The sequence below is a fragment of the Pseudorasbora parva genome, chromosome 12 (assembly GCF_024679245.1).
Source record: "Pseudorasbora parva isolate DD20220531a chromosome 12, ASM2467924v1, whole genome shotgun sequence".
NCBI lineage: Eukaryota > Metazoa > Chordata > Actinopteri > Cypriniformes > Gobionidae > Pseudorasbora > Pseudorasbora parva.
Window position 1 is genome coordinate 23,934,249 of NC_090183.1, and position 23,115 is coordinate 23,957,363.

General features: G+C 36.9%; 2 protein-coding genes across 8 annotated transcripts in view; one reads left to right on the forward strand and one right to left on the reverse strand.

Annotated features, from left to right (window-relative positions):
- sec16b (SEC16 homolog B, endoplasmic reticulum export factor) overlaps window positions 1-23,115 on the reverse strand; it is a 98,369-nt gene that overhangs the window by 72,882 nt on the left and 2,372 nt on the right. For 3 of the 6 annotated variants that reach the window (XR_010908617.1, XR_010908616.1, XR_010908618.1), the window contains exons 4-26: window positions 21,928-22,028; window positions 21,760-21,856; window positions 21,551-21,635; window positions 21,092-21,212; window positions 20,781-20,926; window positions 20,636-20,697; window positions 19,848-19,986; window positions 19,465-19,695; window positions 17,286-17,383; window positions 14,634-14,715; window positions 14,072-14,189; window positions 13,848-13,959; window positions 13,645-13,750; window positions 12,581-12,718; window positions 12,354-12,467; window positions 11,461-11,542; window positions 10,985-11,305; window positions 10,336-10,364; window positions 10,071-10,172; window positions 9,889-9,981; window positions 9,189-9,288; window positions 6,837-6,886; window positions 6,616-6,748 (exon numbers count right to left, since the gene is read on the reverse strand). Coding sequence is in view for 3 of the 6 variants with exons in the window: in XM_067459535.1 (XP_067315636.1) it covers window positions 6,740-6,748; window positions 6,837-6,886; window positions 9,189-9,288; window positions 9,889-9,981; window positions 10,071-10,172; window positions 10,336-10,364; window positions 10,985-11,305; window positions 11,461-11,542; window positions 12,354-12,467; window positions 12,581-12,718; window positions 13,645-13,750; window positions 13,848-13,959; window positions 14,072-14,189; window positions 14,634-14,715; window positions 17,286-17,383; window positions 19,465-19,695; window positions 19,848-19,986; window positions 20,636-20,697; window positions 20,781-20,926; window positions 21,092-21,212; window positions 21,551-21,635; window positions 21,760-21,856; window positions 21,928-22,028 (2,536 nt within the window). In the remaining 3 variants the exon portion in view is untranslated. Of the gene's footprint in view, window positions 1-6,057; window positions 6,749-6,836; window positions 6,887-9,188; window positions 9,289-9,888; window positions 9,982-10,070; window positions 10,173-10,335; window positions 10,365-10,984; window positions 11,306-11,460; window positions 11,543-12,353; window positions 12,468-12,580; window positions 12,719-13,644; window positions 13,751-13,847; window positions 13,960-14,071; window positions 14,190-14,633; window positions 14,716-17,285; window positions 17,384-19,464; window positions 19,696-19,847; window positions 19,987-20,635; window positions 20,698-20,780; window positions 20,927-21,091; window positions 21,213-21,550; window positions 21,636-21,759; window positions 21,857-21,927; window positions 22,029-23,115 lie in introns of those variants that run through there. The other 3 variants (XM_067459535.1, XM_067459536.1, XM_067459537.1) reach the window with 2 other exon arrangements.
- Window positions 2,909-5,928, forward strand: znf648 (zinc finger protein 648). 2 transcript variants are annotated; one of them, XM_067459539.1, is made up of 2 exons: window positions 2,909-3,188; window positions 3,491-5,928. In XM_067459539.1, exon 2 carries the CDS (start codon window positions 3,556-3,558, stop codon window positions 5,017-5,019), a length of 1,464 nt encoding a protein of 487 aa, XP_067315640.1. In that variant the 5' UTR covers window positions 2,909-3,188; window positions 3,491-3,555; the 3' UTR covers window positions 5,020-5,928. The 2 variants fall into 2 exon arrangements, with proteins under 2 accessions (XP_067315640.1, XP_067315641.1); XM_067459540.1 differs by having other exon boundaries at window positions 2,957-3,036.

Here is a 23,115-nt window from a genome sequence, read left to right on the forward strand (position 1 = left end):
TTAATTTCTCAAATTAATTTCTATGAAAGTTAAGCTTGCAAAGTTATAAACTGAAACGCGCCAGACTGAACTCGCGTTGTGAATGTATGCCACAAGTATAGTCGCGATTACCTCAGCTCTCATCAGGAGAGCTCAGCTCATTTATCTGACTCCTGCAGTTAGTGCTCAGTGCTGTGATACTCGCGCGGTGACTCACTCATTATATTGAACAGACACGTTCAGTTTTTAATTGTACTCTCTTCTCCAACTCAGTCACAGTAATCCAGTAGGTGGCTTTGGGAATGGCCTCACAGGGCAGCGAAGCATTCTGGGAAATGTAGTCTTTCATCCCCATGAGACAAAAATACATTTTCTGTCTTTTCTCAGTCTAGAAGGCACCAAATTCAAAAGTTATTTCACATTTATACTACATTGATGACCCAGTTTAAATACAGATTCATCTTCCCAGCACTGAAGTACCCCTTTAAGGATCTGTTAATAATATAATTATAATAATTATAATAAGTCTAATTGCTTAAATAACAAAACAACAACTATGGTAAATGCTCTGGAGGAAACCAGTATAACTTTAGATTGCCAACACTGAATATCACGTGTGTAAACCAAGAAGTCACCAACTTCCTGTACAGTCAATAGCTACAGACCTCCAAACTTCATGTGGCCTTCATATTAGCACAACAACAGTGTGTAAAGAGCTTCATGCGTTTCCATGGCTGAGAAGCTGCATCCAAGCCTTACATCAACAAGTGCAGAGTAAAGCGTCAGATGCAGTGGTATAAAGCACACCACTAATGGACTCCATAGCAGTGAAGACATGTTCTCTGGAGTGATAATTCACACTTCTCTGTCTGGGTTTGGCAGTTGCCAGGAAAATGGTAGTTGCCTGACTTCCTTTGTCTGACTTCAAGTCTAAAGTTTGATGGAGGGGGGATTACGGTGTGGGGTTTTTCAGGGGTTGGGCTTGGCCCCTTAGTTCTAGTGAAAGGAATTCTTAATGCCTTAGCATACCAAGACATTTTGGACAATTTCATACTCCCAATTATGTGGGGACAGTTTGAGGTTGGTGCCCAACTGTTGGGGTTGGGGTTGACTGCGCACCAGTGAACAAAGAAGGATCCATAAAGACATGGATGAGCGAGTTTGGTGTGGAGGAACTTGACTGGCCTACACAGAGTCCTGACCTCAAACCGATAAAACAGCTTTGGGAAGAATTAGAGCAAAGACTGCAAGCCAAGCCTTCTTATCCAAAATCAGTGCCTGACAATACAAATGCTTCTAGAAGTCAAAAATTCCCATAAAGACACTCCTAAACCTTGTGGAAAGCCTTCACGTAAAAGTGGTATGAAGCAGGATGTGCCGAAAGCCCTTGGGGGCAAATGCTAATGATAGAGACCGTTGCATAACACTTATATTATGTTTATGCATAATTATGTCTGCCGCTTCCGCTCTTTTCGTTGTGTATGTGGGGTAATGCGCACTTTTTACGCACACGTCGGATCTGTCGGTCAGTCTGAGTTAGATTGTTTTCATGGACAAAGGAAAGGTAGTCCTCTCCGAAAACATACAAGTAAATCATTTTGTGAACACCTCAAATTCGAAATCATCCTGTGTGCATTCGGACTCCTTTTGCCAGCAAGGGTCACATATTATAAATCGTCTTTGGTGTTTCCATGGTTTCTACGAAAATCAACGTTAGTGCGGATATGATGTCATTGACAGGAGATGCAAGGACATGATCCATAACACTGGATAAAATAGCTGATTTCTCTGGATTTAAGCATAGTTGGAAACGTTTGGGATAATATAAGTACATTATCCCACGCGCATTATGACTCCTTTTGCAAGCACGGGTCACACATTATAAATCGTCATTGGTGTTTCCATGGTTCCTATGGAAATCAAGGGTAGTGCGGATATGACGTCCTTGACGGGCAACACAAGCACACGGTCCGTAACACTGGATAAAATTGCTGATTTCTCTGGATTTAAACATGTTGGAAACGTTTTGGGATAATGTAAGTACACAGGTCAAAAATATAACACTGTGTTTTTAAAAAATTTAATTTTAAGATCTTACTTGTGCCTTAAACACACCTGATTCAGATCATCAGCTCAATGTGAAAGAGCTTCATGAACAGAACTACATTTATCAGAAAAGAGACATAAAATGTCTGTGGGTCTCCAAGACCAGGATTGAAAATGACCCTCGTAAATATTTAGTGACCTCTAGTGGGGGGGCTGGGAAACACTGCTGTAGAGGATTCCACTGCCATCAGCGTTTGTACCGATTGAACCTTAAGCAGCAAACAGGTGTCTTGTACAAGCTGCTCTACAGTGTGTTCTCTTCCTCTCATATTTCCTCTGACTCTTAATTTTTTGATCTATATGCATCTATATGTCTACTGCTAGACAGGTATCGGGTTGTAAAGTTATGCCTGGCATCAGCAGGTTATTCCTGCTCCTAATTCTCTCACCCATTAAGTGAATTAGTAGAAATATTGAGATGCTAATTAAATTAACTTAAGAATGTAGAAGATTCTCAGATCCTCGGTCAGAAGAAAACACATTTACACACATTGTTTAAAAAAATACTGCAGTGAACATCAAACAGACTGCTATTAGAGGTAGTACAGGCTGTCTGAAATGGCTTGTACTAAAAATATTGGGAAACATTGCATCATACTTTTGCAACAGACTATAAAACAACAAACAAACATAAAAGCTATATACTCTATACAGTGGTTGAACATAATCCTGGTGGATTGTAATTGTATCTATGTATGCATGTTATGTGCTGTTCCCCGGGAAATATCTTGTACCTCACGCCTGTCGTGGGTGAAAGGGTCAATGAGCTGATCTTTCCCGACAGCAAATGGTTTTGCTAAAGTGCTGACCACTGCCATAAAATGTTGCACTCCCCCATGTGAAGTAAGTGCTCTGGCTCCTCCTATGGTATCTTAAACGTCTGCCTAAAATCCACCATAAAGAGGAAGTGCATTAATTGCTCTCTTTGAAATCAGCATTGGTGAAGCCAAGGTAAGACACTCTTTGCATGTGTGGGATAGCGGGACGAAGGTTTCTTTGGGGTGCATACCATGCACTGCGACAGCTGAGAATAAAGTCTTGTTCTTTGCTGGCTCAGGATTGTGTATCTCTAATATCAAGGCTATCTTCTGGATGGTCTCCCAGTTAGTATAATTTATACTGGGTATTTTAGTAGCTTCATTACACCATCCTTACTCTCAAATCCAGAGGTAATTCATTGCCTAAAATAGGGTAAATAAGAGCCTCTTAAAATTGAATGTATCTGCTGTACAATGCAGTTTATGTTGTTATTTGATTTTTACAGTAAAGTATTGCAGTACTGTTTTTTTAATGTAAAGTATTACAGTAGTCTCTACATTTCACCCATTTTATACAATTGAGATCAACTGTATTTTTAAAGATATTATATATAAATCTGACAATTAAACTTATGTTTTTGTTGCAGGCTTTGCAAACATAGATTGCACAGACATCTCTATTTGCTAATAAAGGTCAATGCACTAAACTACAATGGCTAAAATGAATGACCTGTGGAATTCAGCAGCTTTTACAGATAATGTCTACATATCAAAACGAAGTATTAGAAAGATTCTCATCAGCAAGAGGCATTATCTGCCTCAGGAGAGTAACATTACTGACACCATGAAAATGAGCCTTAATCTACATAGTGAAGAAGATATCAGCGCTTCTACCGGTTGTGATGAAAGAAACAATAATAAAACGATAATCCATGAGATCATTTCAAAGAATTCAAGGACAGAAGCTTCAGGCCACCTTCATGAGAAATGTTCTGAGCAATCTTCAGGAAAGGAAAGAAGAGTGAATGAAGCTGGCGTGGAGGCTGAGTCTGGATCTAACTTTAATTCCCAACTCAGTCGTGAGCGCTTGGAAGTGAGCAGCATCACCAATGTGAAGGTGAAAAAGGAGGTGGATGTCACTACCCCGTGTGAACTGGCAGCGATTCTAAGAGATCAGCAGGAGGCTGCGGTGGACGGATGTGTAGTGGAGGGAAACAAAGCCGATGGTCCGAAATCTTTACAGAAGCAGGTTGTAAAAAATCAGATCGTGTTCGCGACCATTAAGAAGAGAGGAATGGAGGGAGACACGGAAAACCGTCCGTACAAGTGCAGTTACTGCAACTGGGCTTTCAAAAAGTCCAGCAACCTGTTGAGCCACATCGATACTCACCGTGGCCTTAAACCACACGTCTGTGACATGTGTGGGAAAGCCTACTCGCACCAGGGGACTCTTCAGCAGCACAAGCGGCTGCACACGGGCGAAAGACCTTACCAGTGCCCTTTTTGTGAGAAAAACTACATTTGGTCCTCTGACTTCCGCAAACACATCCGGACACACACAGGAGAGAAGCCGTACATCTGTGAGGAATGCGGCAAGGACTTTGTGCGCTCCTCCGACCTGCGGAAGCACGAGCGCAACATGCACACCAACAACAAGCCCTTCCTCTGCAAGCAATGTGGCAAAACCTTCAACAAACCCCTGTCTCTTCTCCGCCACGAGCGTACACATTTGGGCGAGAGGCCCTTTATTTGTCCGGAGTGTGGGAAGACGTTTGCCCTGGCCAGTCGCATGACAGAGCACAGAAAGATCCACAGCGGCGTGCGTCCCTACACCTGCTCTATATGCTCCAAAGCTTTCACTAAGTCCTCCAATCTCGCGGAGCATCTCACAGTTCACAGTGGAGAGCGGCCACACAAGTGCTCGGAATGTGGGGTGGCATTCGCCATGGCGTCCCGTCTGGTGCGACACCAGCGTATTCACGCAGCTGTGCGGTCGTACTGCTGCAAGGGGTGCGATATGTCATTCGGCCACCTTGCCGCACTCAAGAGGCATGAAAAGCAGCATGGTGAAGGCATGATCTTTGTATGTGGGCAGTGCAGTAAATCATTCCCTCAGGATTCTCTGCTCTCAGAACACATGCAGAGCCATGTTGATGCTAAAAATTGCGTACCCTAAACGTGCTCATTTCGCACTAAAGTAACTGGAAGATTGTAAGTAAGCATATCTATCTATCTATCTATCTATCTATCTATCTATCTATCTATCTATCTATCTATCTATCTATCTATCTATCTATCTATCTATCTATCTATCTATAGCTAAAATTTAAAAACGATTTAGGACGCATCCATTTTTACTCGTGTTAAATGCAGGGAATGGTGGGGACCACTGTTGAAAGGCTTGTATTTCAAATAAATCACTGTATATATTCCTAGCAAAAAAAAACATACTGTAAACACACCGGTGACCCATTTATAACATGTTAATGACACTTGAAGGCCTCTTGCCGACCAAGACGGACTGCGTGTGAGAGAAACGGAGAAAGTGAGGAGGAATATTGTGAATTCTCTAAGTGGTGCCACATGCATAGTGCTATTTCAAGTTGTTGTTAAAAGCTATGATATTACTATTACTATATGATAGTGCTATTTTTTGGTGTGAAATGTATGCAGCAGGGGAAATGTGTACCTGAAGGGATGGCCGGGCTGCTGGTGGTACATGTTATATGATGAATGAATTCTAAAACTGTTACCTCTTCTTTTATGCAGCTAAAATCACTGACTTAAGTGAGATTATATGTTGTATAATACTGAATATGAATGTTCTTACCATTACAAATAAACATTCTTTTTTCTTCATTAAAATGTCACAGAGAGACTAAATAAAATTCATTATTATTTCATATTCATACAGTTTTTGTATGTGTGAAGTGTGTTTTTTTGAGACATGAGAGGATGTTTGAATACTAATTCCTGTTGCAGGATCTGTATATCTCTCTTGAGGACACAAGACCTAATTCCCAGAGAGCCACTTCTGTTAACATTTGTCTCTTTGCTGCCAGACCTGCTCACTCATGGTAAAAGAATATGACATCCATCTTGTCAAATTCCACTGTCCTGCTTTGCAACAAGATATGTCGGCCCAAATGTCCATATTTTTTGTTGTAATTTATATGACTAATTATATTTTAGTCATTCATAAAATACATTGAAGTATACAAATACAATAGATTTTTATTAGAAAGTTTTACAACAATTTTGTATACAGTTTTGGAAGATATATTGAGTGAAACAACTTAATCTCTCCCTCTAGGATAAATCAAGGCTGTGGGCCAAAGGGACCACCTGTTCATTTTCCAAATTACAACATTTCCTTCTTTACTACTGTCCGGCTTCCCATCCCAAACATATGAATTTTAAAAAAGCCACTATTAAATTTAATTTTGTATGTAGGGAGGTGGAATGGTGGCAAAGGTGTTACATGTTATACAATTTACTGACATTGCCATCTGTGGTGACATTTTTAGTTCATCTTTCCATGGGTCACAGCACCTTTGCTCAGCACCCATTCCATCATGTTCCCGGCCCCGCAGGGCATAACACAAATCCCTAGAGTCAGCATGGGGAGCATGTGCTTCAGCTGTTCAATGTCTTCATTCAAAGACGAGAGGACACCAAACCCTTTACAGATTATTTCAAGATCTCTATGTCCTCGGTGTATTTCTGTAACCACAGATGTTACTGTATATGAAGATACAGACTCTCTTCTGACCTTCTCTAGAGGAACTGAAGGGGTTTGCCTGAGAGATCCCTTAGTCATGTAAACACCTGGCTGGGACCCAAAAGTTCATCCTCGAGTTCCACAGCTGATGAGTATTTTTCAGTGTAGACCTTCATTAGGGACCCTATGAACGAAACGATACAACCTGAATATTTTTTATGGTGCTAACAGCTATGGCGTATATACATATGCACATCGATCAGGATCTCTACCTGTGACATGTAGCCTTGATTCTGACTCAGTGTCCCAGATGATTTTTGTCCTGTAATGAAAGAGAAAAAATTCCTATTAGACCTCTTGTTTGAGCTTTTAAAAGTTAAATTTGTACAAAATACTGGCTAGATATGTTGCACAAACATGTATAATACATATATATTCCAGATTACAGTACCTATTGACTGACAAATCCCCACAACTTCTGATAATCTTCCATTTATAAAATGTAATATATAAATCTTTAATTAGAATACACATATGTATATTATGTATATGTAAAATTCACTGAACTTATAACTTTATTGACTGTTATATATTAAGAGAATTATATTTTTGTAATGAATACTTTTTTTTTTTTATAAAATACTTTTTAGTTAACTAAAACGTTTCATTCTGCCAAAAGCTCAGCTAAGAAAGAAAGAAAGAAAGAAAGAAAGAAAGAAAGAAAGAAAGAAAGAAAGAAAGAAAGAAAGAAAGAAAGAAAGAAAGAAAGAAAGAAAGAAAGAAAGAAAGAAAGAAAGAAAGAAAGAAAGAAAGAAAGAAAGAAGCTATAATCATGGTTATAAGTCATGTACAAGGGGAGTGCATGTACAAGTTATTAGTAAATTATGAATTAATCATTTACAAAGCGTGACTACATTTAAAAATAGTAAGTGGTATGCTAATGATTTACAAATGTTTTGTTGCTTATAAATCCCTAAAATATTTATGTCAAAATTGCTTTAGTGTCAATGACGGTTAATCGTGAAGTAATGAAAACATTAGTAGATGATCAGTAGATCATTTATTGGTGTATTGTGAAGTTGTAAGCGGGTCTGTGTTCAAAAGCACAAACATGCAGGTATGCTAAAGCCTTATTTTTAAGAAAAGTTATTTATTTGTGGATAAATATTTATAAATAACTCACAGTCTAGAGATTCCAGTGGGTTATGTTAAATCCTTTCACTCATCAGCACAGACTTGGGTTCTGTATGGAGTGTGTGGTCTAATGCTAGTGAACCTCAGAATCAGTTTTACCTTCCATTGAAGCTCACATCAGGTGCACAGGGTTTGAAGACTCCATGCGTGTCAGAGAAGACAGCTGTCTATACCCTCACCAGTCAGCACTTACAGTGCAGTACAAACTACAAAGTAGTAAAGGTTTGAGCGAGATGCATCGTGACGCTTTGGAGGATGGACATGCGGATCAGGGGAATGTTTGGAGCTTTTAACAACTTTAATTGGATTCTGTAACTCACACAAAATTATGTTTTGCTGTCAGAGCACTGGTAATGTAGCTTGTCTATTATTTATGCTGCTTTTGGTCGTATTTTAAATTAATTATTGCGACTGTACATTTATCTGCCTGTCACGTTTTGTATATTTTCAAAATTTAGTTCTGAGGTTATGTTTAGGGAAATACTGTAGGGTGGAGTAGGGAGCTTAACATGATCCATACAAATAGTATATTATAATTAGGTACTTAATTAAAGATAATTGGCACGGTAAATAAGTCTATATTATGTTTTTATTTTGTGAAATGGCTGAAAAGTGGGTTATATTTAGGTTTGGGTTGAGTTAGGGGATATCAAAGATATCTATTCTATATAATAGTAAAATACAATAGTTTAATTATCAAATAAGTAACTCATAGATTTTGATATACTGTAACTGAAAGGTTAAAGCACTAACATCTGTGAACTAAAATAATCAATGAACAGCTATCATTAACAAAGATTTTAAAAATACTGTAACAAATGTATTGCTCAGTCATTCATGTTAGTTAATACATTAATTAAAGTTAAAAGTTAAAACAAAAAAAGTTAAAGTGTTACCAATATATCACCTAATAACTTTACCATCTACTAATGATTGTTTGATTATTTCAGGATTTGCAAATTGTTTTAAAATAACCCATTTGTAAATCATTAGCATACCAATTGTTAATCATTTATAAACATATAGTCAAGTTTTGTAAATTATTTCATCATTTACTAATAACTTATAAATTACTTAAAACTGAATTAACAAAACATTTATAAAATGTAAGCATATCATTTATTAATCATTTATATATGTATAGTCATGTTCTGAAAACAATTTCATGTTCATTATTAACTAATATCTTATAAATGACATCACTGAACATTATGAAGTGTTTTTATAACATTTAAAAATGTAACATTAAACTGAAAATGTATTTTATAAAACACTTTTCACTTTACTTATTTTTAAACTGCTTCAATTGACTTTATTTTTACTTCTGTTTATTATATGCTAAGAAAGCAGAATAAGAGCAGTGATTGCAGACATTTTGATTCTATCAGCTCATGCTCACTCATGTCAGTGAGGCCAAAACCTTTACTCACCAGCGCTCCTAGAAAATGGATTGATCCCACTGAATTGAGTCTGTGAAGCCATTGGCATGGCTGGAGGAGGAGAAGGGAAAGGAAAGTTGGCTGTTGGCTCCTTACAGAAAACAGAACAAAATTGTGTTACTTGACTGCAAACAAGGCATAGCAAAAAACAAAGCCTAACACTGTCACTGTGCAAATGCTTTTTAGGGCCATTACAGATGAACAGCGGAAGGATATTTACAACATGAAAAGGATCTTCATCAGGTTTAAGTAACTATAAATAAAGCTAGAAAGTAAAGCTTGTTGGGACATACTTTTATGTTGGCATGATAATGCCTTGTCTGAAAGTTTTTATAAGTTGCATATAAGTTTTATAAGCAGCATGATTTTAGATTTTAACATGTTTGTATAGCTGATTTTAAGACATTGTAAGCATGAATTGGCATGCATGTTTTTAACACATTGTTAACATTAATTTGAATGTTATTTTTGAACACATTAAAATTAACTTGTTCAACAATTGTTGAATTCCTTAAATTATTTCAATGATTGAAATGCTATGAAATTTGGCTGGTTGCTATGATACATAATGGGGTTTTACTGTTTTTCCTCTTTGTCATAAAAATGTATTTCTAATTTATATATATTTTTTTAAATCATAAACTTCCCTATCTGTTATTTTACAATCACTTTATGGGTAATGTATGGGTACCCTCATGGTAGAATTGGGGTCTGGGATTTGTTCTTTGGGGTCTTCTTTTGGCCTGGACTTGAACCAGCCACTGAACCATCCTGGCTTAGAGCTCTGTTACAATACAACAATAATAATTACAAAATACACAAAAGGACAAAAAGTAAAGCGGGAATCATGTAAACATTTGATGTAATATATACCTTAACTGATTGTGTGTTGGCTTCTCTGTTGTTGTCCTCACTTGGAATTGTCCCGTACTGATTTACGCTCCCAACTATAGCGTTGTTTTCAGCAGCACCCTGCTTGAATTGTAATAAACATATTTACAATTACAGACCAATGTATGAAACACACAAACATAAATACATTTAAACTGCATATAGGTTAGTGGTAATATTTTTGTGTTATACTTCCTTCAAAACACACAGACAACTTCCCCAAGGTTAATAAAAAAAAAAATCTCACCATTATTGCATCAGCAGAAAAGTCACCACCTTAGAAAATAAGTTAATATTATATTAATAAAATAAATATTATAAATTAGTGTTGCAAATGTGTACACTACAGTTCACAAGTTTGGGGTCGGTAAGATTTTCAAAAATGTTTTAGACAAAGACATACATATATATATATATATATATATATATATATATATATATATATATATATATATATATATATAATTTATATTATATTATTTATAATATAATATTTTTAATATATTTTTAATATAATTTATATTAAAAAAATAATTTATATATATATATATATATATATATATATATATATATATATATATATATATATAAATTATTTTTTTACCTGACCCCAAACTTTTAAACAGTAGTGTATATATACACATTAGTTTCAAGAAATCATTGAAGAATGAAATATAAGGGTATGTTTACACGACAATGATGTACTAAAAACAGATGGTTTTCCTTCGCATTTTTCGCAAACTTTCAAACCCATTTTCAAAAGTTGGTTTTCAGGCCCCCAAAACAACGTTGTCATATCAATAAACATCCAAATCCAAAAGTTACGTTTTTTGTTGAGAACTGTTGTGTAAACAGCCCCTGAAACATATACTGATTCATTCCATAGTCATCTTAACCTGTATTACTGTAGCTTTTGGGAGGCGAAGTGGAAGCAGCAGTGTGACTGTGAAAGTTATCATGTTTACTGCTGCTATGAAAATTAGTGTGGCTTTGGTCAGTTGAAACTGGTGGAGGCACAAAGGTTTCCACAGGCTGTGTCATTGGTTGCTGGGTCGGGTACAGTGGCACTGGAGCAACAGTTCTAGGAGCCTGTTCTTCAGACAGGCTCACTGGTGAGTAAGACTCCTGAAACCGGGCATCAGTTTGCGGTATCATGGATTGAGATGGGTTTGAGGGTTCATGGTTAAATGCCTCTGTCTGGGAATCTTCTGTAAAATCTACAGAGAAGCCAAGAGACAAAACACATGAAATGTTTGCAACCTACTAGCAAACTAAGAAACACCAATGGACGTCTGAGTTTTATTGTGACCTAGTGGCTCAAAGGGCAAAATCATGGGCACATACTCGTATATCTCTGGTATATTTTAATAACCTGAACACTTGTTGCTGTCTTCATGAGTCCAAGTAGTCTCCCCAACTGGTGACTGGTGTGTCTCACTACAGTAGTTTCCCACCTAAGCAAATAAACAGGTCAGTGGAACCAGTGGAAAGGTCATCATATGGATCATTAAGGAAAGTGGCTAGTTTGATATGGTCTTATGCCCTATTTATATCTGCTATTACATCAATATCAAATGATATGGGGTAAGCTCTAAATACAGCTGTGATTAGAGTCCAAAACATTTTTTACTTGATCCAAGTTCAGAGGAAAAACAAACAGATGACACCACATAACCTTTGCAGTCTAAATACAAAATGTGTCCTAATGTGCCCTGGACATCTATGAAACTTACAAGACGATCAATAATTGTAGCAAAACAAAGGTTAAAAAAGGTAACAAGTAAGAAATAAACATCTGTACGTGAAATTCAGTTCATATGACTATATTTTACATACAATTGTATTAATATATACATTATATTTTTCTCATACTTTCATATATATTATGAGTATACAAATTTGGTGATATACATTTTTTTGTTTATCCACTGAGACTAAAATGCATACATTTGGAAGCTTTTTTGCATATTATCAACATATTTACTAATGTAGCACCATAGGTCACAAAATCATCTCCTTGAAATCCAATAACAAGGGGTCATTTTATAAATAGGTATAAACTTCTATCTGGTTTTGCTGACAACTTGTGACCATATTACCCAAGACAGATGTCAATGCAAGGTTAATATCGTTCAGCGAGGCCCACAAGAAGTAAAATCAGAAGTGTGGTCTGTACAATTAATATGGTCTTCCCATAGACAATCCTGAAAAACGTAAAGTGGACTAACGGCTATCATAAATATATTGTACAAACATTGGGTTTACCAGCATGGTCTGGTGTCTGCAGCGAATCTGCACCAGCCAATCAGGGTCCAGGAAAGTCTGACTGACACCCGTGTCACTGAGCTGTGCCTCAGAGAACTTCAGTCTGTCCACCAACTGTGTAGGCAAACAGATAGATCACAAAAGAGGCATACACATTTTGATGCATACACAAAATGAACAAAACTACATGATTAGTTTTTAGTACTGTATGTACAGGTGTGTGTTACTTTAATAAGCTCTCCAATCAGCACTACATGGGGTTCCTCTAGCCTGACCAGGGCTTTTGCCACCACCTCACAATAATGGAAGGCTTGAGAAAACAGACCACAGTCCAGCAACCGGCATGCATACAGGAATTTGTACACCTACACAGAACACAACATAATATCATGCAATAGATATATCACATAATCACCCAGTGAACCATTGTACAGCAACATATAAATGTGAAAGAGCCATATAATCTGAATGTTTGAAATGTTTGGCCTATAGAGGGTACACTCTTAAAAATGTTCTTAAATGGTTCTTTAGCAGGGTGTATGGTTCCATGAAGAACCTTTAATATTTAAAGAACCTTTCCATTGCACAAATGGTTCTTTGTAGTGCAAAAAGGTTAGACTATAAAAGATAAGACTCTAAAAGATAATAACTCTTTAGACTATAAAATGGTAAGACAAAATGGTTCTTTGGGGAACCACAAATTGTTCTATGGGATCACTGTGAAACCCCATTTTTGGTTCTTCCTGGCACCTTTAAGGGTGTATACCACTGGGCGGTTACACACACAGAATGGCAAAAAGACTAAATGGCAGCATTGGTGTTCAGCTGGAATGCCGTGAATAACACACAAAGCACATTTAAAATGGGACAAATTGACTATACAAATAGATTCAACAATAAATTCCAGCTATCTTTTTACAGACAACTGAAAGCGATAGAATCCAGGTAGCAAAACATAGATTTGCAGTTACTGTTTTGTCAGTAATGTTAAATTATTAACTGTAAAGTGTTTGTTCAGTATTTATGATGAGCCTTGTGTTCTATAAAGGGGGATCGTTGGATACACCAACCATTTTTTTTTCATCTGCTTGACAGTAACAGATGACAGTTATTCAGATAACTTTAAACGTTTCAACAAAATACATTGAAACAGCCAGAATATCAATTGATGATGTCCTCATTATTTTAATTTCACCAACAAATACCATCTTGATGGGGGACCAACCATCAAGTCAAGTCAAATTAATTATAGAGAAAAACTTAAATAAAGGTAATGTGTTGAGAATTGTACCTGAAAAGCAGGAATGACAAATTGAGCATTTCCAAGCCTTTGACAGTACTCAAACAGTTCAGTGCAGCGAATGGCAGAGTTGTGATAGAACTTGGAAAACTGTATACTGCAATCAAAAGATTAAATATAAGAGCAATTTGAATTCAGGTCAGGAGCACAGTCATTCAGGTATGTTAGCAATAGCATTTACACTAAATCTTCACCTTTGCTTGCTGCCCAGAAGAACCAGGCGTTCTGATTTGGTTTTGTACCAGCCAAAAGGACATTGGGCTATGAGGTAGCAGATATGGGAGGCATATAGCATATCCCTGGATGCTAAGAAAATATATTTAAAGTCAAGATCTAATTTAAGAATCATTTTATATTTGACCAAAATAACAGAGAACATACAAGAATGGTTATTTCTAGAAACTGGACTAGATATTACCAAGGGTATCGCCCATGGTGATGATGGACCTGCGATGTATGATCGGGTCTGCGGTCTCATTGGACAGCATTACAGCCAAGTGTGGTCTCCAATCTCCCCACTTTTCACAACTCCAGGACTGCAAAGAAGAGAGGAGGAGAATATAACTTGCATTTATGACTTTGTTTCTCATAACTGCCACTTTATATTTCATGTATATTTTTTTTTTTCTAACAATCTCAAAGCCACTTTTGATTTATTTAATACATCCTTGTTGAATAAAAGTATTAATTTCTTAATTTCCATTCCATAGCTTTGTGAAAAATCTAGCCGAGGACATTACTAAACAAAAACTAAAACTTATATTATTAACTAAAAATATTATAATATAGATTATAGAATATAAAATAATTTTATTCCAGATAGTTGCCAAGGCAACATTTCTTATTTTCATTTAGTTTAACTTGATGTACTTCAATAACTAAACAATTAATAATAATAATAATAATAATAATAATAATAATAATAATAAGTAAAATACATTTAATAACCACAAACTAAGACAGCACAGAATGTAAATTACCATGGAAACAGATGGAATCCTCCCAGAGAGCAGCTGGAAGAGAGTTTGCAGAGGGTCACTGGGAGCCAGACTGCCTGTAAATCTGTCAAACACACAAACAGTCAGTCTGCTAAATAGAGATGCACAAACTGTAATTTTTTTAGCTGATTTCATTTTTTGAAGTGTGACCTTCCAATATAGATTTTTTTGCCAATTCTGTTTTTCTGTCAAAATATAAACTGTATATGTACGTATATGCTGTGTCACATGTAAATTGACAGCACACAAAGAAAACTCTACTCTTTCTTCAATGCAAAATGTTATTTTCATAAAAATAAATAGTGACATCTATAAAAAGTAATACAATTAGAACAAATAAACAAATTGCAAAAAACAGCACATTTATAAATGCAATAAAATAAAGAATGATATGAAACAAACATGGATTTTTCTTTCACTGGCGAGTCCAACAGTATATTCAGATAATAAATACTACAGAAATAATCAAGTAATCAAATGTAAAATAACACTGGATAGTCTTCATTGCAAATACAGATTAATGCTTACAGTTAAAATTACAAAAGTTATTTAGTCAAGAGAGTGATTTTCTTTGTCTTTGTTATTTGATTAACATGACAGACAGCATCAGGAATATTAGACTTCTGTTACTTTAAGAGTTTACACACACATCCTATATACTGTTACACAACGTGTTATATTTCTCAGCTACTGAAGAGAATGAGACGAGTGAGTGCGGGAGTGTGTCTCTTCACCGTATGAGAAAAGAGAGTGAGAATGCACAGCTTGTATTGGTGTATCGTTTCTGCAGAAAAGGTGTATTGGACCTGCTTCAGACATTTCGGTATTGATACATATCGATCGGAATATCAGTATTTTTGAATAGACTAGAGTCTAATTAGGTGTTGTTCTGAACATTTACGTGGTGATTCCCCCACTGTTTACTTAGCCCTTACAAGTATTCAAATTTGGAACTTTGCTGTCTTCTTTACTCACAGTGAAGAACATCCAAACCTTTTTTTAATAAGTTTTTTACATTTTTACAAGTGTTGGCTCTTGAGAAGGATGAGGGGATACTGATGTATCTGGCTCTCAGATGGTACAAGGCCTGTAAAGGGAAGCTGGTTGCAATAAACTATCATATTTTGCATACTTCTTTTTGGCAGAGCCAGTGATAGTTAGGAAAGACTAGCTGGCAACCTAGGAAGAACGGTGACAGCTGGGAAAGACCGCAGGGGACCACATTAGGAACGATCAGAGCAGGGGTGCAGAGGCTTGGCAGGCTGAAGCACATTCTCAGTGAGGAGGAACCCAATATTGAGTTATATTAAAAGATACCTCCAGGGTAGCACAAGAGTGGGGGAAGATGATAACCCACAGGATAGACAATCAACGATGAAAGAGCCAAGCGATGTATTCCAGGTCTGTGATGTGGGAAGATATGTAAAAATGAGAGGGATCTAAAGATACGGCAGACAAAGATGAAGTGCTCGCAACCAACCAGTAGTGTGCAACGCAACGGGCAACCTGGTGAGAGGGAAGAGATTCCAGGGCAGAAGGCAAACCAGAGTGCCCATAAATCTCTGGGCAAGTGATGAAGTGGGGGGCAGCAATGTCATCAAGTATCTGAGGGGATGGTACGCCAGAGGGAAAGTGAAGACTCTTGGAGTACAGAAAATTTGAGATACCCGGAAAGAGCCAGTGAACTGGCCCATGGCAGCAGCAAAGAAGGGGTTGGGAGATGTTTGGTTATGATGTGCAGACCAAGTGCTGGAAGCAGTGAATATATATATAGCCTTAATTTATACCCGTGATGGTGAAGCTGTCATATGATTCATGAGAAATTCATGCTGATTTGGTGCTCAAGGAAAATATAATTTTTTATTATCAATGTTGAAAACAATTGTTCTGCTTAATATTTTTGCAGAAACTATTTTGATGAATAGAGAATTAAAAAGAGTAAAATGCAACAAGTAGTGACAGAGACAACAAGGTGAAGGGCTAAGAACATCTTGAGTTTGAAGATGGATAGTGGGGGTGGAACTAAGATGCTGGTTCTACCGTTTAGCTTCAGCCAGCCTCTCACCCAGAAGTCATGTGCTTAAATCAACAAAATATAGAGGAAATGGGGAGCCCATTTGATAACCAGCAGAAGCCCTAAACTCAACCTAGATGGAGGAAGGTTTCTTGAGAGAGAAATAGGTAATAGAAATGCCACTGTCTCACCTATGGTGCAGGGTGAGTACTTGTGGACATCACTATGGAATAAAACTGGGATTGCTATCAGTTCATGTTAATTCTTCATAAGGCATACTGTATATTAAGATGAGTCAACACTAATATATAAAACATATATCAGACTGCTCAGAACTGGCAACTGTCAGGTTTCATAAATATAAACCTGACCTTTCTTTGGCTCTGCAACTGTTTTCACTGTGTATCAATGTGTATTTGATCAGACCTCATACCAGGATGATTATAGACTGTAAAATGTGTTAATTAAAATAGATTTTATTGAGACATTGCACTATGAATGAGGGATCAGGATTGTTCTGGGATTTGTTATTTGAAAACATAACTTACTGTACCAGTTATTGATGGGTAGTGGTTACTGCTAAAGTGAAAAGGTAAATGTGTCAGTCATCTTTTACAAACCTGCTTAGCACCGTGTTGTAGGATCTGCTGTCCATTTTGCTGGCCAAAAATAAGGCATGACCCCAAAGTCCACTCTGCATGGCTGAATCCAGTGCCTCCTGCAGTAAGGGGAGCAGAAAATATCAGATATTTGAGATCTTAAAAGTATTTTAGATGAGTTTATGGTCAGTAAAAATAAAATAAAGACATTTATAATGTTACAAAACATTTAAGTTTATAATGAATGCTGTACTTTTAACTTTTTATTCAACAATGAATACTAAAAAAAAATCCATCATGGTAAAATAGAAAGCATAACTGTTTTCAACCTTAATAATAAAATAAATAAAAATGTTTATTGAATACCAAATCAGAATATTAGAATAATTTCTGAAGGATCATGTGACTGAAGACTGGAGCAATATCTACAGGGAGTGCAGAATTATTAGGCAAGTTGTATTTTTAAGGATTAATTTTATTATTGAACAACAACCATGTTCTCAATGAACACAAAAAACTCATTAATATCAAAGCTGAATATTTTTTGGAAGTTTTAGTTTTTAGTTTTAGCTATTTTAGGGGGATATCTGTGTGTGCAGGTGACTATTACTGTGCATAATTATTAGGCAACTTAACAAAAAACTAATTTATACCCATTTCAATTATTTATTTTTACCAGTGAAACCAATATAACATCTCAACATTCACAAATATACATTTCTGACATTCAAAAACCAAACAAAAACAAATCAGTGACCAATATAGCCACCTTTCTTTGCAAGGACACTCAAAAGCCTGCCATCCATGGATTCTGTCAGTGTTTTGATCTGTTCACCATCAACATTGCGTGCAGCAGCAACCACAGCCTCCCAGACACTGTTCAGAGAGGTGTACTGTTTTCCCTCCTTGTAAATCGCACATTTGATGATGGACCACAGGTTCTCAATGGGGTTCAGATCAGGTGAACAAGGAGGCCATATCATTAGATTTTCTTCTTTTATACCCTTTCTTGCCAGCCACGCTGTGGAGTACTTGGACGCGTGTGATGGAGCATTGTCCTGCATGAAAATCATGTTTTTCTTGAAGGATGCAGACTTCTTCCTGTACCACTGCTTGAAGAAGGTGTCTTCCAGAAACTGGCAGTAGGACTGGGAGTTGAGCTTGACTCCATCCTCAACCCGAAAAGGCCCCTCAAGCTCATCTTTGATGATACCAGCCCAAACCAGTACTCCACCTCCACCTTGCTGGCGTCTGAGTCGGACTGGAGCTCTCTGCCCTTTACCAATCCAGCCACGGGCCCATCCATCTGGCCCATCAAGACTCACTCTCATTTCATCAGTCCATAAAACCTTAGAAAAATCAGTCTTGAGATATTTCTTGGCCCAGTCTTGACGTTTCAGCTTGTGTGTCTTGTTCAGTGGTGGTCGACTTTCTGCCTTTCTTACCTTGGCCATGTCTCTGAGTATTGCACACCTTGTGCTTTTGGGCACTCCAGTGATATTGCAGCTCTGAAATATGGCCAAACTGGTGGCAAGTGGCATCTTGGCAGCTGCACGCTTGACTTTTCTCAGTTTACGGGCAGTTATTTTGCGCCTTGGTTTTTCCACACGCTTCTTGCGACCCTGTTGACTATTTTGAATGAAACGCTTGATTGTTCGATGATCACGCTTCAGAAGCTTGGCTATTTTAAGACTGCTGCATCCCTCTGCAATATATCTCACTATTTTTGACTTTTCTGAGCCTGTCAAGTCCTTCTTTTGACCCATTTTGCCAAAGGAAAGGAAGTTGCCTAATAATTATGCACACCTGATATAGGGTGTTGATGTCATTAGACCACACCCCTTCTCATTACAGAGATGCACATCACCTAATATGCTTAATTGGTAGTAGGCTTTCCAGCCTATACAGCTTGGAGTAAGACAATATGCATAACGAGGATGATGTGGTCAAAATACTCATTTGCCTAATAATTCTGCACTCCCTGCATATTTAAAATATCAGATAATATAAGAGAATTCTTTCAAAATCATCTTCAAAAAAATCTTAATGACCACAACGTTTGAATGGTAGTGTATACATTTACAATGTATAGACTTATAGGAAAAATGGATTAAAAATATATATTGATTATTTATCTATCTTTGCAATGGCATGGAAATATTGTTCTCCAATAAAATGTATAATGTGTATATTGGCTGACCTTCTTCCTACCAGACAGCAATAGTTTTGTGTATTTCTGAAGGTTTTGCTCTGTGGCCTCTTTGTCAGTTGGAGGGTATCCAGTCAGAAGGTCAGCAATATTTATGGTCTCTTTTCCAGGTGTAGGGGTTTCATTAAGGTCAATGAGACTTTCTTCTTCATCTGCAGGCTCGCCACATGCACCCATGGAGTCCCTCATCAACAGTTCTGCAACATCTGAGCCCATAATTCGCTACATTACACCAACACAGACTCATATTAGCAGTGTACAATGGGCAATCAGACCTCACAAACAAAGCTGAAAAGAATGCTCTAAAGAATTATTCAACATCAGCTTAGTAATAGTAACGTCAATATACTGTAATAATGAGTAATGGGACTTACTCCATTCTGTCTGCACAGCAGTATAAGGAGATGCCACAAGAGGGCAGCAGAAGTGGCATCTTCTAATTTCTCATCCTTCAGGCATTCTTTTGACATTTGCAGGGCAAAGTTAATGGCATCAACCTTATGCAAATCCTCCCTTCACAAAAGAAGACAAGCAGCAATATATTTAAGTAGATGGCATTTCAAAAGATTTGCATTTCATTCAGTGTACAAATTATATCCTGCTATACTGTCCTCCACAGGGCTTAACATTATGCCTTTCTGATTTCGAAGAAAATTGGTCATTCACTTGTCCAAGAAAAAAAGTTACTTGTACGGTAAGAATATATGAGATATAAACTCATAATTCTGACTTGACTATCGGACCATTCAGCGTAAAGTAGGCAAAAGGAGGAGGAAAAAATAGGAAAAGGAAGGATTTAAGAAAGGCGGGATCCTAGATCGAGTTGTTTCAGAAATAAGAAAAGAGGTGATGCTGCAATGTATATTATGAGAAAATCTAAGTGTTTTGGATATTTGATGAATGTATACTAAAATAAACTAAAAAGGAACATTTAAAATAGCATAATAGGGGCCCTTTAAAATACCTATGGAGGCTAAATGGGATGCCCCCTTTATGACTAGCAAAAAAAAGGTTAATAAATGATGCTGTTTAATGAGGACCAGGCAGAATCTTTTGAGGAAAAAACAACAACATCAACAATAAAATATTTTTTTAAATATATTTTATATTGCACTTATCCAAAGTTTAATTATCACAGTGAGAGGGATATTTTGAATTATACCTGGCCAGTGGTCCAGGAAAGTCTCTCATATTCTGCTGTTCTTGTGTGTCACAGAGAATGACCTGAAATCATTAAAGAACCTATTTAATCCCCCATAATATTTTATATCATAACATAAAATATGTTTGTACCATGTCTTTCTAACCTCCAAGCTGTGTAGCTCCACTTGAGCAGGCTCGCCCTCAGAGGCAAGGGCTGGACTGACCCATACCAGCTGACCTGCAGGGCCAAAACTCACTGCCACATGAGGGATGCAGAACTTCAATGGGACTACCTCCATGGGTACAGCATCTAAATCAAATGAGCAAATAAATAATGAGTCCAGTGACCAATAAGATTCAAGTATTAAAGCCAACTGCTGTATAAAGGAAACGTAAACCACAAATTTGCTGTGCAACACAAAGCATTAAAGGGAAACTGGACAGGTCTTGTGCCTAAACTTTGATTCTGACAAACCTGTGTGAGATATGAGCTCTGTTTCACCGTGTTCAGCTCCATTGATGTACTGGCTGAGCTCATAGCTGCTCGAGGACAGGCCTGATGCTTTAGAGTTGGCAAGAGCGCCACTATCATACAACTAAAGAAGAAGAAAAAAAATACAGCCTCAGGAACATTACAAAAGGCTACATGTATTTGATCAAAGAGTTTCCTTTTAAAAAATTCCTGTGATATCAATGTTGTATTTTCAGCAGTCATTACCCAAGACAGTCACTTGGTCCTTCAGAAATAATTCTTATATGATAATAATTTTGGGGCTTAAGAAACATTTCTTATTATCAATGTTTAAAACAGCTGGTTTCTTTAAACATTGTACTGACACCAAACGTTTTAATGGTAATGTATATTTAAAGCTGTCTTATTTTGAACACAGATTTTATACTAAAGTCTTATGAAAAGTAATTTCTTAAAACAAACCTCTCCAGCTCCATCTCTATTTTCCATACTTTCTCTGTGCTGTCTCTCTGAGACACCATATTGAGTGTCTGTTCCAAGGCTATAGCTGTTAAATAAAATTTGTCAAGTCACTTAAAATGGAATACAATAGACAAAGTCACTTGCTTGTTCTGAAAACAGGTTTCATGCATGAAAAAGTAGTAGCATATCAGTATAGGCCATCAACAGACCCCTGCTGATCTATGTACGAAGCTCTCGCAGACTCCTGCTGCAGTCCTCTGCCCTGATCTGTTCTCCAACCATCTGTCTGGCTCCAGCCACCACCATCTACAAAACAGCAATGAGGTGAACATGAGACTGAATTTGGCTGAGAATTAATTTGTTTGAATATTACGTACCTGGGGAGCTGTACTGTGGTCTGTGATAACCATGATAATCATAATACCCGTAGTCTTCTCTGTAGGGCCAGTAGCTGGAAGTGGGATAGTCATATTCCTGCCTAAACAGATATTAGCAGTTAGACCTGGGATTTTAAACTATCCACATTGATGGACTACTAATAACAAACACGGTACAAGGTCTTCCAATATATTAAAAGTATTCATGAAATCAAAATGTACCCTATTTACTTTGTTAATGTACATTACTAGTGTTGTCGTGAACAATTTATCTGGTTAAGTTAATACACAGGAAAAAATGGTTTGCCGTGGTATGAAATGAAAATTTGCTTCGGCTCTCCAGGCGGTTGGAGGAAAGTGGTGTGCTAAAATAAAACCCTGCCTCTATTTAATATTCAGTTTCACTTGGAACTTCTGTAACAAGTTGTAACTTCTGGTTCACAGGGACTCTTTTTTATTTTTTAATACTGTAAAAATAAAATAATATTGTGAAATATTATTACAGCTTTTCTGTTTTAATTCAATATGTAGTTCAATGTCTTGCTATTATCAATGCTAAAAAGAGTTAAAGGAACTTGCTGCTTAAAGCTGCTTAAAGGAATGGTTCACCCAAAAACACAAGGCCATTCAAAATGTACATGACTTTCTTTTTTCTTTCTCCCAAGGTTTTTTTCCTCCTTTATTCTGTCACTTGATGGACTTTTCCTTGCCACTGTCGCCTCTGGCTTGCTGAGTTGGGGCAGTATTATTGATCTGACTGTACTGATGCTGTTGTATGAGAACTGAAGTGAGTAGGACGATGGCATCCTTTTTTTTTGCAGAATTGCTTTAAATTTTAAATCAAATATAATAATTGATGATCTTTACAACTGAATCAACTTACTTCAGCTGAACAACAGTCAACATGCATCATTTTCCTGTTATCACTGTAAAGCTGTTTTGAAACAATACGTATTATATAAAGTGCTATATCAATAAAAGTTAATTGTCTTGAGTCAAACAGAAATTAAAGTTTTGAAGAAAAACATTCCAGAATAGACAATGGTCCAAATCCATTTTCAATCATTTAAAAAATAAATAAATAAATGATATACTGATGTATGCACGTGAAGTTTGCACATTAGAAACAACGCACATGACATAGGCGATAAAAATAGTTTACAAGCGTGGAGAAGGAGAGCTGATCAA